General features: G+C 46.1%; 1 protein-coding gene and 1 pseudogene across 1 annotated transcript; one reads left to right on the top strand and one right to left on the bottom strand.

The window, feature by feature from the left end:
• Positions 1-5,877: 5,877 nt before the first annotated feature.
• LOC138386918 (elongation factor 1-alpha 1 pseudogene) lies at positions 5,878-6,833 on the bottom strand (annotated as a pseudogene).
• A 5,855-nt stretch (positions 6,834-12,688) lies between these two features.
• On the top strand, positions 12,689-14,626 carry IQCF5 (IQ motif containing F5). The gene is made up of 2 exons (XM_069473682.1): positions 12,689-12,763; positions 14,172-14,626. Exons 1-2 carry the CDS (start codon positions 12,760-12,762, stop codon positions 14,612-14,614), a joined length of 447 nt encoding a protein of 148 aa, XP_069329783.1. The 5' UTR covers positions 12,689-12,759; the 3' UTR covers positions 14,615-14,626.
• The last annotated feature ends 400 nt before the right edge of the window (positions 14,627-15,026 follow it).

Here is a 15,026-nt window from a genome sequence, read left to right as displayed (position 1 = left end):
TTCAGGGAGCAAAGGGGAAAAAATGAAGGCAAGGACAAGAGAAAATTGAATTTCCAATTAAAAAATAGAAACAAACCATTTGCAGAAGGAAATTCTCAGTCACTGGCTAAAATCTACTTCAACGTTTTCACCCCAAATCTCAAGGAAGCAACCACACCAAAACCCCAGAAATTGTCCATGAAAAAATGAATCAAAATGTTCAAGCACAGGCTCATGCTTAGGCCTCCCTCTCCCACTGACAATGCACAGGAATAACAGAAAAGAAATACATTAATTTGAAAAATCTCTAGTAGTATCTAAAATATAGGGACGGGGCCTTCAGTGGACTGAAATCATGTGGAATCCCTAACAGCAGAAGGCATAGGTGAAAAGACTGGAAGAAAATAAATTAAAGCTCTAACAAGGCCTTAGGCAGGTGCAAGAGTGGCCATGCGGCCCCTCCACCTTGCCGGCAGCTGGACCTGGGGGAGGAGGGCGGGTGGGAACACACAGAGGAGCAGCCGCTGACTCCTCAGCAGAGCCGTGCAGCCGGCCAGGGAGGGCCTGTGGCCAGGGGGATCCGTGACTGGCCTGGGGAGGCGAGGCAGGGCCTGGTGCCAGGGACAGCAAGGCCCCTGCCCAGAAGGCCACCCACTGACATCCCACCCCTGAGAGCCCACCCCACAGAGGAGGAAGACCCAGAAGTTCCAGTGCTGGTTGGCTGTGTGCTCCTGAGAGTACAGAGAGTGGAGGGAAGGGAGGTTCAGAGCACTGATGAGAGGGTTCTCAGCACCGAGGAGACAGTTTTTAGGAGATTCTTTAGAAAGAATCCCAGTTTAAGGCAGTCGACCAATTGCACCGAGATGTTTGAAAACAGATGGAACCCAAAACGTGTGGCACAGTCTCAGCTGCTACAGATAAAATACCGAAACCTTTCAAGAGGAAATAAGACCCACTGTTTACTGACCAAGGAGTAAGTTGGGTTGACTTCAGCTTTCTCAGCAGCAACATGGGGTGCAAAGAGAGAGGGAGCCACACCCCCAACTGTCTGAGGAAATCTTTTTAAGCACAGAATTATAAACTCACTGCAAGTGTTATCCAGGTGTTATCCCATACCTCCCCTGCAGTCCGTGCAGTCAGGGATGTGGCACTCATCCGTCTGCTATGGGGAAATGAAACACAAAGATGAATATTCAGATAAGCATCGGCAAGTTTTGGAGGAAGGCAGAAATCTGACAGCCAAGGGAAAGATTTAAGAAGGAAAATTTAAGGAGTGAAATTACTATCCTCGTTGGATGGAGGAAGACATCTTAGGTACAAAGGAACAACCCACTATTAAAAAGCCACTTATGGACCTTAGAAAGGAATCGTGATTGTCAAAATTAAAACCCAAAAGATGGGATGCATAGCAGAAGGAACATATATGCAGATTAGCAAGTGGAAACTTTGACATGAAGAATCCTCCTGGATTGTAGCACAGAAGGGTGGGAAACGAAAAGGTTAAAGAAGTGAAAGAGGCCGGGCGCGGTGGCTCACGCCTGTAATCCTAGCACTCTGGGAGGCCGAGGCGGGTGGAACGCTCAAGGTCAGGAGTTCGAGACCAGCCTGAGCAAGAGCGAGACCCCATCTCTACTAAAAATAGAAAGAAATTATATGGACAACTAAAAATATATATAGAAAAATTAGCCGGGCATAGTGGCGCATGCCTGTAGTCCCAGCTACTTGGGAGGCTGAGGCAGTAGGATCGCTTAAGCCGAGGAGTCTGAGGTTGCTGTGAGCTAAGCTGACGCCACGGCACTCACTCTAGCCCGGGCAACAGAGTGAGACTCTGTCTCAAAAAAAAAAAAAAAAAAAAAAAGAAGTGAAAGAATGAGGCATTGGTCCAGAAGTTTCAGTCATGGCTGAATGTGCATTCCTGAGAAAGGAGCTATAGAGATGGAGGCAGAAACATGCAAAGCCTTGGTGAGTTTCCCAGAGTTTAAAGAGACTCACTTCCTTTAAAAGGTGAAGGTAAACACATGGCACTCCACACAAGTCGCAGCACAATGTCATAACTAACTGAAGAATATAAAATGCTTACATATTTAAAGAGGAAAAGAAATCCACAAATTACCTCCTTGGGAACGTTTCAGACAGACACCAGCTTTCTCAGCAGCAGCACTGGGTACAAGAGAGTGGGAAGCAATATCGCCAATACTCTGAAGGCAAATCAATCTGGGCATTGAACGATAACACTGCCCCAAACATCATTCAAGTGTAGGAGCAAAGTGAAGGGCATTTTCATTAACTCAAAGACATTTTTATTAATTTAAAGTTTAGTCTACATCAAAAGTCTCTGAAGGTATTTCTGGGAAATTAACTTCATGACAAAGAAAAATAAATCCAAGAGAATGACACAAGAAGTGGTGATGAGTACAGATGCCACCAAAACGTATTGTCATGACCAAAACGATTTTCCTATTAAAAATATGTATATATCTATAAAAAAAATATGTATAGTATCTCAAATGATACCAACATAGGAGGTTGCTAGAAGCAGTGGCTGGAGAAATGGAAATTGGGCTAATATTCTTACCTGATTTGGGGCACAAGTGACACTGATTTGCTCCAGATGCTCCACGATGCAAAATAAAATATGTGTTAAAATTTAAGTGTAAGTACTAGGAGAAAAGGAATAAGGTATAGAATTTCTATGTAACTTAGAAATTATGTTCAACTAAAACAGAAACCTAAAATACAGTGGGTCAAGCTAGAAGTTTGTTTTTAGGTCACATGGAAGAAGTCTGAGCAAAGACGGGCCAGGCCTGCTGTGGCAGCTCCACGGTGTCATCACGGAACTAAGCACCTACTATTCTGTCACCCCCTCCTCCCACCACATTAGGAAGGTGACCCGTGTCCTCCCACTCTCAAAGTGGTTACCTGAGTGCTGGCCATCGTGTCTAGATTTCCAGGGAAGAAGAGGGTTAAGGTGCAATGGTAAAAAGGCCCATTTGAGCCCAGGCAGCCTCCTTCAAGAACTTTCCCAGAAGACCCACCCAGCGACTCCTGCTGACATCTCATTGGCTGGTGAGCATCACATGACCACACCAGCTGCAAGGGAAGCTGAGCAATGCTATTCATTTGAATGAGCATGTTGCCAATGCCAATAAAATCAGTTCTTTTGTGAGGAAGTGAGGATGCAGATATGGGTAAGCAACTAACACAATTTCTAAAATAGTAGAAGGAAAAAAATCATCAATTTCAAGACTCACTGAAAACTCAATTAAATTGACAAAAGACAGGAAAAGAAAAATGAATCATAAGAAAAAATGGTAGATTTAAAGCACAAAATAAGATGGCAATAAGTCCATGTATATTAGGAATCAACAAAAGTGAATTAATAATATTCATCTATTTAAAAATGAGAGTCTCGTACCGGGGTAGACAGGTCTTGCTTGTGGTGGACGTGGACTCCCCTTCAACAAATGCTGCTCTCGCAGCTCTTGAGAGCCGGCTGCAGCTTGCGGCTTCAGGGATTGCTTCAGCTGCGAACAGCCTGCTTTGCCCAAGGTCAAGCCCTTCCAAATTCGACCCACAATCACTGACCCAAGTCATTGGACTCAGATTGGGACAATTCTGCTGGGCCATTTCAGCATCAGAGCTTCCCGGGATACTTGCTAGGGATAATAGAGGAATACTATGAAACAACTATACACACATTAATTTGATGAAACAGATCAATTCCCTGAAAACCAAAAACTACCCAAATTTGTCCAAGATGAAATAAATTACCTGAATCATCCCATAGTTATTAAAAAAGTTTAATTTGTAGTTTAAAACCTTCCAGATGGTTTTACTGGCAAGTTCTATCAAATATTTCATAAACAAATAACACCAGTTCTACAAAATTTCTTCCACAAAATAGTACAAAAGAGGGGACACTTCCCAATTCATTTTATGAGGCCAATATTGCTCTGATACTAAGACCAGACAAAGACAATGTAAGAATAGAAACTATAGACCAATATATCTTATGAACAAAGAAGCAAAAAGTCATCAATAAAATATTAGTAAATCCAATTTAGTAGCAAAAACTATATAAAAGTATCTAATATTACAATCATACATCATTAATGATGGAGATAAATTCTGAGAAATGCATCGTTAGTTAATTTCATCATTGTGGAAACATCATGGGGTGTACTTACACAAGCCTAGATGGTACAACCTACTACACACCTAGGCTATATGGTATAGCCTATTGCTGCTAGGCTACACACCTACCTGTACAGCATGTTACTGTACTGAATACTGTAGGCAATTGTGACACAATAGAAACTTTGTGTGGGGAAAAACCACATGCTGGTATCAATCGATTAGGACTAGAAGGGAATTTCTTCAATCTGATAAAGTGCATCTATAAAAATCCTACAGCTAATGTCTACTTAATGGTAAAAGACCGGATGTTTTCCACCAAAATTGGGAACAAGGCAGGGATGTTTTCTCTCATGAGTCCCATTTTCTAGCCAGAAAAAGAAATAAAGTCCTAGCCAGAAAATGAAATAAAGACATACAGATTGGAAATGAGGAAATAAAACTGCCCGTATTCACAGGCAACATATGATTGTCTATGTAGGAAATTCCAAGTACAAAACAAAACCCAAAAATCTTCTAGAATAAATAAGAGAATTGAGCAAAGTTGCAGGAAACAAGGTTAACATACAAAATTCAATTCTATTTCTATATACTAACAACAAACAACTGGAAACTTAAATATAAAGAACAATTCTATTAACAATAGTTCCATAAAATGAAATTCTTAGGTACAGAAAAACTACAAACCACTGATGAAAAAAATCAGAGACCTAAATAAATGGAGAAACACACTGTGTTCATGGATTGGAAGACTCAGTAAAAATGTCACTTACCCCAAAATTGATCTATATATTTAATATAATTCCAATCAAAATCCCAGAAGGATTTTTATAGTTATAGACAAACTGATTCTAAAATTTATATGAAAATCAAAAGAATTAGAATAGCCAAAATACTTTTGAAAAAGAACAATAAAGTTGGAGAAATCATACTATCTGATTTTAAGACTTATTACAAAACTACAGTAATAATTAAGCCTGTGGTATTGGTGAAAGGATAGACACATAAATCAATGAAACACACTAGAGAGTCCAGAGGTAGCTTCATACAAACAAGGCCAATCAATTTTTCTTCTCATTAAACTTTGTTTTAATCGGTCTCAAAATTCTGTGACAGATTTTTGGTCAAGTTGTGTCCATTAAAAATACATAACCTAAACATTTGCACCCCCATAATATGCTGAAATAAAAAAAAAAGTACTGATTTTAAATATGAATAACTTAAAACTGCCACATGAAAAAAAACCCCAAATGGTCCACAAAACATTCTGCTTTCCTTCTGAAGGTTTTATGATGCTTTGTTGTCATTAACTAGTCTTTTACTGTTAAACAGCCAATTGAGACAAACAGTTCTTTTTTTTTTTTTTTTTTTTTGAGACAGAGTCTCACTTTGTTGTCCAGGCTAGAGTGAGTGCCGTGGCGTCAGCCTAGCTCACAGCAACCTCAAACTCCTGGGCTCAAGCGATCCTCCTGCCTCAGCCTCCCGAGTAGCTGGGACTACAGGCATGCGCCACTATGCCCGGCTAATTTTTCTATATATATATTTTTAGTTGTCCATATAATTTTTTTCTATTTTTAGTAGAGACGAGGTCTCGCTCTTGCTCAGGCTGGTCTCGAACTCCTGACCTTGAGCGATCCACCCGCCTCGGCCTCCCAGAGTGCTAGGATTACAGGCGTGAGCCACCGCGCCCGGCCGAGACAAACAGTTCTGAGACCGTTCTTCCAACACCTATCAAGACTGGGGTGGCAGGTATTAGGATAATATTCATTTCGCCTTCTGAGCTTTCTGGGCAAACTTGGTGACGTTGCCAGCTCCGGCAGCCTTCTTGTCCACTGCTTTAATGACACCCACAGCAACTGTCTCATACCATGAACAGCATAAAGACCTAGAGGAGGATCATCAGAGAATCTCTCAACACACATGGGCTTGCCAGGAACCATATCAATGATGGCGGCATCACTAGATTTCAAGAATTCAGGGCCATCTTTCAGCTTCTTGCCAGAGTGGTGATCAATCTTTTCCTTATGCTTGGCAAAAATGCAAGCAATGGGAGCTGTGTGACAATTCAGTATAGGGACGTAGCCACCACTGGTTTAGCCTGAATGGTTCAGAATAATCACCTGAGTAGTGAAGCCAGCTGCTTCCACTGGTGGATCATTTATGCTGTCACTGGCAACATTGCCGTGATGATCATCTTTGACAGACACATTCTTGACACTGAAGCCCACATTGTCCCCAGGAAGAGCTTCACCCAAAGCTTCATGGTGCATTTCAGCAGGCTTTACTTCAGTTGTAATGTTGACTGGAACAAAGGTGATCACCATGCCGGGCTTGAGAACACCAGTCTCCACTTGGCCCATGGGGACAATACCAATTCTACCGATTTTGTGGACATCCTGGAGAGGAGACACAAAGACTGATCCGTTGGACGAGTTGGTGGCAGGATGCAATCCAGAGCTTCAAGCAGTGTGGTTCCACTGTCATTGCCATCTTTACGGGTGACTTTCCATCCCTTGAACCAAGGCACGTTAGCACTCGGCTCCAGCATATTGTCACCATTCCAACCAGAAATTGGCACAAATGCTACTATGCTGGGTTGTAGCCAATTTTCTTAATGTTAGTGCTGACTTTCTTAACAATTTCCTCATATCTCTTCTGGCTGTCGGGTGGCTCAGTGGAATCCATTTTGTTAACACCAACAATTAGTTGTTTTACACCCTGCGTGTAAGGCAGAAGGGCATGCTCACAGACCTGCCTATTCCTGAAGATACCAGCTTCAAATCCACCAACACTGGCAGCAACAATCAGGACAGCACAATCAGCCTGAGATGAGCCTATAATCGTGTTTTGATAAAGTCTCTGTGACCTAGGGCATCAATAATAGTCATGTAATATTTGCTGGTCTCAAATTTCCACAGGGAGATACCGATCTTGACCCTGAGCTTAAAAGTTCTTGGTAAAACCTTATCACTGCTAAGCCATGAAACTGCTGGCAATGGTTGGGCAAGTCAGCATGTTCAGCTTTTAAAACTTCATGGAACTGATGATGGTTAAGTCAATAATGCCAAGTGAAGTTTACCGTTGACACTACTGGTTCAGTAACACGATAGATTCCAATATTTTCCACAGAGTACCTACTGATGAATAATACAATGAATAACCATAGGCATTAAGCACCTTACGTTTAAGCTTTGTAAGTTTGTCCAACTAAGCCTTTTTTGTGCTCCATATGCTTTTACTATTATCAGTTTTATCGCATCTTGGCAGATTCCATTTCAGATTGTACTGAGTTAGCATTTTCTCAACTTCTTCAACAAATATTCTCACCTACATTCTCACACACACTATTCCTAGAAGTTAATTCTTCAGTCACTTCAAAGTTGGAATTTACCCCTTCAGCAAGCTACAGCTGAGCTGTATTGGTGCCTCTGCCAGCTCACTACGTGCCAAGAAAAACCACATGACACAATTTGCCTTGTTTTTAAATTGACTATTGATGTTGTTCCCACGTCTTCAACTCTGAGCAGTGATTCTCATTGAAAGGCTAATAGTGTTAAGTTTATTTTCTCCGGATACATTTCTTCAGCTGCTACAATCAAACAGGATTTAATTAACTCATTACTGGTAAACAGCTTCCCCTGCTTTGCTAACAAATGAGCCATTTGGAAACTTACTTTGCTTACAGTCTCATTTTCATTTTTTAGTTTTTGTACAGAAATTCTGCTGTGATGAGATATACCATTTAAAATTTCTAAATTTTATAATCATTGCTTTCTTGTGAATGAGGAATACTGTGGATTGCTCAGTCTGGTAATGTTGATGTATGATATTGTATTCTTTTACTGCAGCTATAGTGTCATTGGGTAATGAACACAATGTTTGGCCATTGTCTTAAAAGTGTGACATTTAAATCCACTTTTCTCTTCTTGTTTTGAAGTGATGAGTGTGCACTGATAATAAAAAATAGGTCAAAATATAGCAATATGTGTGGCACTCAAAACAACTTTTTAGCTATAGTTGCGCCATTGTGATTTTTGTGTGCTGAGCAGCAGAGGGAAGTGAGGAGAGTGACACAAATTGTCTCTGTCACAACTATTTAACTGTCATTGTAGTGCAAATGTAGTTACAGACAATATATAAGTGTGGCAGTATTGCAGTAAAACTTTATGGACACAGAAGTTTGAATTTTATATAATTTTCATGTGTCATGAAATATTCTTTTGAAATTTTTCAACCACTGAAAAGTGTAAAAAACATTAAAAACCACTGGGATGTACAAAAGCTGGCAGTGGGCTGGATTTGACCTATGGGTTGTAGTATGCCAACCCATGCCCTAAGTCAATGCCCATTACATGGTACCCAGCCGCTAACAGGTAGAATGTACGTGTGGAAATGGTAGTGGACCTGGTGCTACCTCTTCCAGTTATCTACCTTGGAATTTTTACTTTCTGTCCCTGAAACTTCAGGTTCTATCTAGATTGGGGGAAAGACATTTATCGGGGGTCACAGTAAGAATCCCATTAAATTTAAAGCTGTGGCTGTGGCCTGGTCACTGTAGCCTCATTTTGCCAAGAGACAAGAAAATACATCGCAGATGTGTTGTGGTTAGCATCTCCTTTTGCCTAATATTCTGTTCCTCACTTCCTTAGAAGTGTATCATCTCCTAAGAACACTCTCCAGTTAAACTTCTGCATGCAACCTTCCAGCTCAGAGTCTGTTTCCAAAAAGCTAGTATAAGACAGGGTCTGACCCACAGAATGCCCCAGTCTGCCATCATGTTGTAGCATTTAAGCACCCAGGATTACCCAGTTACAGACGTCCCACAATTAGGGGGGACGTCCCACAGTTAGGACATCCCCCTAAACAAACAAAATTGAGACTCTCTACATATCTCCCAGTCCCCAGACCCAGTGTTAAAGCAAATATGTCTCTTGGGCCAGGGCCTCTCTCCAGGTGAGACAAACTCAGGGCTTCTGTTGTGACCCTAAGTCTTGGTCACCCAGGATGGGACAGGATTGGGCTGGGGACCACCAGGAAGGAGAGAGAGAGAGTCTTTTGTGGGCAAGCGCTCTGCCCATAGCCCTGGAGCAAGGATCCGAGCTGTGGCAGTACAGGAGCTCGGACTCATTCTCAAAATGCACCTGCCAGGAACTCCTAGCTGTGGCAGTAGACATTCAGTGGACAGAAGAGGGGGACAACGAGTCTCTTTGTTTTTTTTTTTTGAGACAGAGTCTCACTCTGTTGCCCAGGCTAGAGTGAGTGCCGTGGCGTCAGCCTAGCTCACAGCAACCTCAAACTCCTGAGCTCAAGCGATCCTCCTGTCTCAGCCTCCCGAGTAGCTGGGACTACAGGCATGCACCACCATGCCCGGCTAATTTTTTCTATATATATTTTTAGCTGTCCATATAATTTCTTTCTATTTTTAGTAGAGATGGGGTCTCGCTCTTGCTCAGGCTGGTCTCGAACTCCTGAGCTCAAACAATCCGCCCACCTTGGCCTCCCAGAGTGCTAGGATTACAGGCGTGAGCTACCGCGCCTGGCCAAAACAACGAGTCTCTTTGGTGGGAGACTAGGGGTCCGGGGCTTCCCCTGGTTGCAGCATTCTGCCTCACTGTCTTCCTTCCTGCTCCCCACCTTTCTTTCTGGGACCCCAAGGCCCCACATTTGCCCTCTCTCATCTCTCTCCCAGGTGTCTCCCTTCTCTGTCCCCTCCCTTCCCCGTGCCACCCTTTTCCTCAGTCCCACAGTGCCCCAGCCTCTTCACTTCAGACCTGGGGACTTCCAGCACCAGCCTATGCCCACTCTCACCCTTACTGGGGCAGGGAACAGGGGAGGGAATGACAGGACTTGTCTCTAGGAATGGAGAGAAGACTTTCAGGCCATGAGGGCTTCGAATCTCTGCGCAGAAGTGGGCTATGGGTAGATAGTCCGTTTTTCCATCTATTCATTATTCACTTGACGAACAAAATTTTTCACCTACTGTGTCTTGGTACTGTGTAGCCTTTGGGGACACAAACATGAAAAATGCTCAGGCTCTGCCCTCCAGGAACCAGTGAGGGAAGGGGCCAGGCAGCAAACAGGTGACTACCATAGTATCTGATGGGGACCACCGTGGAGATCTGTAGAGGGGGCTTGGGAGTCTCAGGGTGCAGGAGCCACTCAGTCAGCCCTGGGTCTGCATATGAGGGTCACTTATCTGGGGGTGGGGATTGGGGTGGGGGTGGAGCTGCCGCAGAAGAAATGCCCAAGGCAGAGGCCGGTGGGAGGGGCCGCCTTAGCACAGCCCACTCCCAGGAGACCCGCTCACCCCCTCTGCAAGCCGCGGGCTGGGAGCACATGCAGAGGGCCGATCACTTTGGGTCCCTGGCCCACCTGCTTTCTTCTCTCCTTTCCACCCCTCCCTGAAGGACCTCCCTACTGAGGACCTCTGGGAGGACTCTGGCAGAGGAGGGGAGAATGGTGGAGGTGGTGTGGGAGGGTGGGTAGAGGCCCTGGAATGCTGGTGCTTCTGCACCCAGGGGTCACCCAGTGGTCCCGAGGGTGCTTGCATGTTGCTCCTGTGCTGTGTCCCTTAGCCCAGCCTCCAGGAGGCTCCCGCACCATGCTCCCCACCAGGTGCCTCACCCAGCACACCCCCAAAACCCTCCTTGGATGGTGTCACCCCTCTGCTCCTCAGCCCCTGTGGTGGCTCCTCCCTGCCCACTGGCTGGAGTCTGAGCTGGTCCTGGTGGCTCTGAAGGCCCCAGGTTCATCACGCCCGCCAGTGCCCCAGCCCTGGGCCTCTTCCCTGTCTGGGTCTCCCTCCTTCCTGGGCTCCAGCCCCCTTGTTCCACTGGGCTTAGAATGTGGGATCTTTCCCTTGGAGTGCAGAGATCTTTATCCCTCTCCTCCCACCCCAAACACACTTGGATACTATTACATAACAGTGTGATGATTTCTGCATTCGAACCAAGATGGATGGAGGTATTAAATCAACTTTTACTGAGCATAATTTATATACATATGATAACATGTATCCATTTTAGGTGTACATCTTATCTATTTTTGACAAGTTTATATACATGTGTGTCCACAATGATGATCAAAATATAGAACATTCCCCTACCCACATAGTCCCCATCCAGTCCCCGTCCTGTAGTCTGGGTGGCCACTGTGTGTCCCCATCGTGGCATTGCCCTTGCTCAGCACACACCTGGATCCACACAGCCTGCCCTCTTGGGAGTCTGGCTTCTTTTGCTTGGCTAATTTTTTAAGATTCTGGGTGGAGGTTTCTTAGAAGATTTTTTTTCCAGAAACAATGAGAACCCAAAGCACCGGGGAAGTGTGGAGATGCTGGAGTCAGCATGCAGCGGGTTAGAGCCACGTCTCAGAGCGGAGTGGAGCTGGGACCAGTGCTGGCCCCATGACTGGTCAGCCGTGAGTGGGGTGAGCCAGGCCTGGGCTCCGCACCTCAGTTTCCTTAGCTGTGAAGCGGGGCCGATTCCCTGCGTTGCTACTACCACGGACAGAGGAGTGTGGTGATGAGGGGCTTGACTCTGGAGCCAGGCTGACGGAGGCCCCGCATTGATGGGGGCCTCCCAGGGCCTGACCAACACCTTTATCTTCAAACAGATGCTTCCTGCCCCTTCCCTGCCCCGCATGTTGTACCCCACTACTTTCCCCATCCTCCACCTTGCTCCCGTCTCTCCCCCACCCACGAACTTCGCACTGATGCCCCCAGCCTCAAATGTCCTCCTCCCCTTCCCTACGTCCCCCCATAGCCCACATGGGCCTCTCCAACACTCACCATACACATGACTACAAATTCACTCCTCAGTGACCCCTGGGCTGTGACTCTGGGGGGCCCAGGGCCTCATAATGTCAGGTGGCCAGGATCAAGCAGAGGGGGGCTCCGCGTGTGCAGTGGCCACCCTCATCCATCTGATTGTGGCCTCAAGGCCCTGAGGGGGCAGGAGAGTGCTTGAGCACATCTGCACCTGAGATGGGGCCCCGTGGCCCTGGAGGCCTCATGGGGTTTTCTGGCCTGTGTGTGTCCTGCTCTCAGGACCCATAGATAGGCCAGGCACAGGGGTTCTAGCCACAGGGAGGAAGTTTGTCTTGTCCCCCCCATTCCACTATCCTCATCAAAGGTGATGGTTGTTAATTTTTGTATATATCTTCCTAGGCCCCACCTCTTTTTAAGATAATGCTTTTATAACACGTGCATAAATAGGTCCTTATATTGGGGTTATCTTGTTTTTCATCTTGATGTTTCACTTACTAAACATGATACACTCTTCTATATCTGTAAACAGAGAGCAAACTCATTCTAATCATTATTTGGTATACTATTGTTTAAATGAGCTGTATATCATTTAATTAATATCAGCTGGGTTTTAATGAGTATCATTTTATACCTTTGTGCCAATGGGTCCGTGTTTAGGGTGTTCTTTGTAGCTAGGAATCTGGCCGTTCTGGTGGGAAAGAAAGGACAGGTCTTCTAGGTTTGCCCTGGAACGGATTCACCCTCGGGGAGCCATCCTGCTGCCTGCATCACAGGTGCTCTTGTGATGTCATCAGTCCCGCCTCTCCTCCGCTCTTCCTGCTGGAGCTGTGTGCTTGGAAGAGTGCAGACCTGAGGGTGATGGAACCAACTCGCCCCTAACCATGGGTAATTTAGTAAAGTGCAGACCTGTGGGAAGTGGACCATTTGTCCCTAAGTTAGGGGATTGAATGCTTTGTAAGAGGCAGTCAGATTCACTTAAGTTTTCCGAGGGGGCGAAGTAAGTTTCCCAAAGTTATGAGAGGATCCTGCTCACGTCTGAAGTCCCAGACAAAATCAGGAAGCTGAGTCTGTGGCTGACTTGGCACCTAGTGCTGGGGAGGGCACCCTAACTTTTTCCCATATTCTCCCCCTGAACTCTGATCACAGAAGGACAGCAAACCATTTTAAATTATTATCAAATGATGATGATGAAATCACATTGAAAGAATGGAGCTTGAAGGAGCACAAGCAAGATGAGCGATGTGCCTCTCCACCCCCAACACCCTCGCCCGCGCCGCAGCCATGCCCTTCCCTGCAGCCCCGTGGGTAGACAGGCCAGGCTGCGCCGAGCTGGGGAAAGCGTTGACTTGTGGCATCTCTGACCCTTTTGGTCCAGTGGAGTGACCATACAACTTATTGTCAAAGAGAGACTCCAGGGAGTGAAAGGGGCCCTTGTCCTCATCACACCAGGAAAATAGGCACAGTTTCAGTATGTCCCAGGCAAACTGGGGTGGAACAAACAGGGACTGACCCCTCCTTGGCGGTCCTTTGCCCTATTTCCCTCCTAGGCGGAGGCTGTGAGTCTGGCTGGGACATGGAGTGTAGACTGCGGCAAGGAGGGAGGCAGAGGAGTGTGAACCCAGACCACAGGGGGTTGGGAGCTGCAAGTGGGGGCTGTGTGTGGAGAATGCAAGGGCCAAGGTGCAGGACGGTGAGGTCTAACGTGTGGTGTTAGTGCGTGTGAGTGTGTATGTTTGTACTGACATATGTGTTAAGTGAAGTCTAAGCTGTTAATAACTGTGTGAGGTGGAGGAGTCTCTTACTACTTTGGCGAGGCAAAGGGACAGGGTGGGTGGTGGGTTTGACCTGAAGTCAGAGTTGAGAAGGCAGGGCCAGCAAAGGATGCCCCTTCTCCAGCAGGTGGGAGGGGTCTGAAGGGAGGGGTCATGGATCCTAGACAGGTAGTCGGGCCCAGGTGGAGCCTGTAGGTCTTTCACCTCTAAATCATAGTGTTCTTGCTCTAGACTGGCCGATAAGGTCCATAGAAAATAGGGTGAGGCAGCTAGGGCAGCTGTACCCCCATTTTGCAGATGGGAACATTGAGACTCAGAGGTGAGGGTGAGGTGTTCATGTCCATTAACCTGAGGCTGGCAGGGGTGAGACACCTGCCTGGTCTCCTAGGTCCACCTGTTGCCCTGCCCAGTGCGCCTGACTTCACAGGAAGGGGTCTTCACTGACGGAGGATTCAGAGCCCCTTCCTGGCACGTCCTGAGTGGTCTAAGCATCCCAAGTGTTCTCCGTTTTCTCTTGCAAGGCCCCAAAGAGAAAACCATCATGACAGAAAAGTCTGCGGTTGTGTTCATCCAGGCCTGGTGGCGGGGCACGCTGGTGCGCCGCACGCTGCTGCACGCGGCCCTCCGAGCTTGGATCATTCAGTGCTGGTGGCGGCGGATGCTGACGAAGCTGCTGAACAAGAGGCGGCGGGCGGCGCTGGAGCTCTACGCGCGGCAAGAATGGGCGGCAGTCAGGCTGCAGTCCTGGGTCCGCACGTGGCACATCCGTCAGCGTTACTGTCGCTTGCTCAATGCTGTCCGCATCATCCAGGTCTATTGGCGCTGGCACAGTTGCCATTCCCGTGGCCTTATTCAGGGCCATTATGAACTCAAAGAAAACCATCTTGATATTCAACTTGAAATCTCTCTGGGCTCACAGGCTTGTAAGGTGCAACAATGTATACCCCTTCCAATAAAAGAATGACCAGGTCTGCTATATCTCTGTTCTCAGCTCTTTTTGTCAGAAATGTTCTCAGGAGGTCATCATTCGAGCTAATGATGGCAATCACTAGGCGTGTCCCTAGTCGGCTCTGAGGAATCAGCAGGGATTGTCTGACGTCCCACGTGGCGGTGGATTCTGAGAGCCCCAGTCCTGGATGAGTAGCAAGGTCCGCCATAGGTAGGAGGGCTGGGGTTGACCCCAAATTGACCCACTCTAAGGAAACTATGTAAATGGCGCCCCCTGTAGTTGTGCAACATGGAGAAGTGTGCCATCATTTTTTGCTTTGCAAATTTTTAAGTGTGGTAAAACATATATAACAAAGTTTACCATTTTGATCATTTTCCAGTGTACAGTTTGGTGGCATTAAGCACAGTCACTTTGTTGTGTAACTATC

The sequence above is a fragment of the Eulemur rufifrons genome, chromosome 7, assembly GCF_041146395.1.
Source record: "Eulemur rufifrons isolate Redbay chromosome 7, OSU_ERuf_1, whole genome shotgun sequence".
NCBI lineage: Eukaryota > Metazoa > Chordata > Mammalia > Primates > Lemuridae > Eulemur > Eulemur rufifrons.
This window is presented reverse-complemented; position numbering and strand designations above follow the sequence as displayed.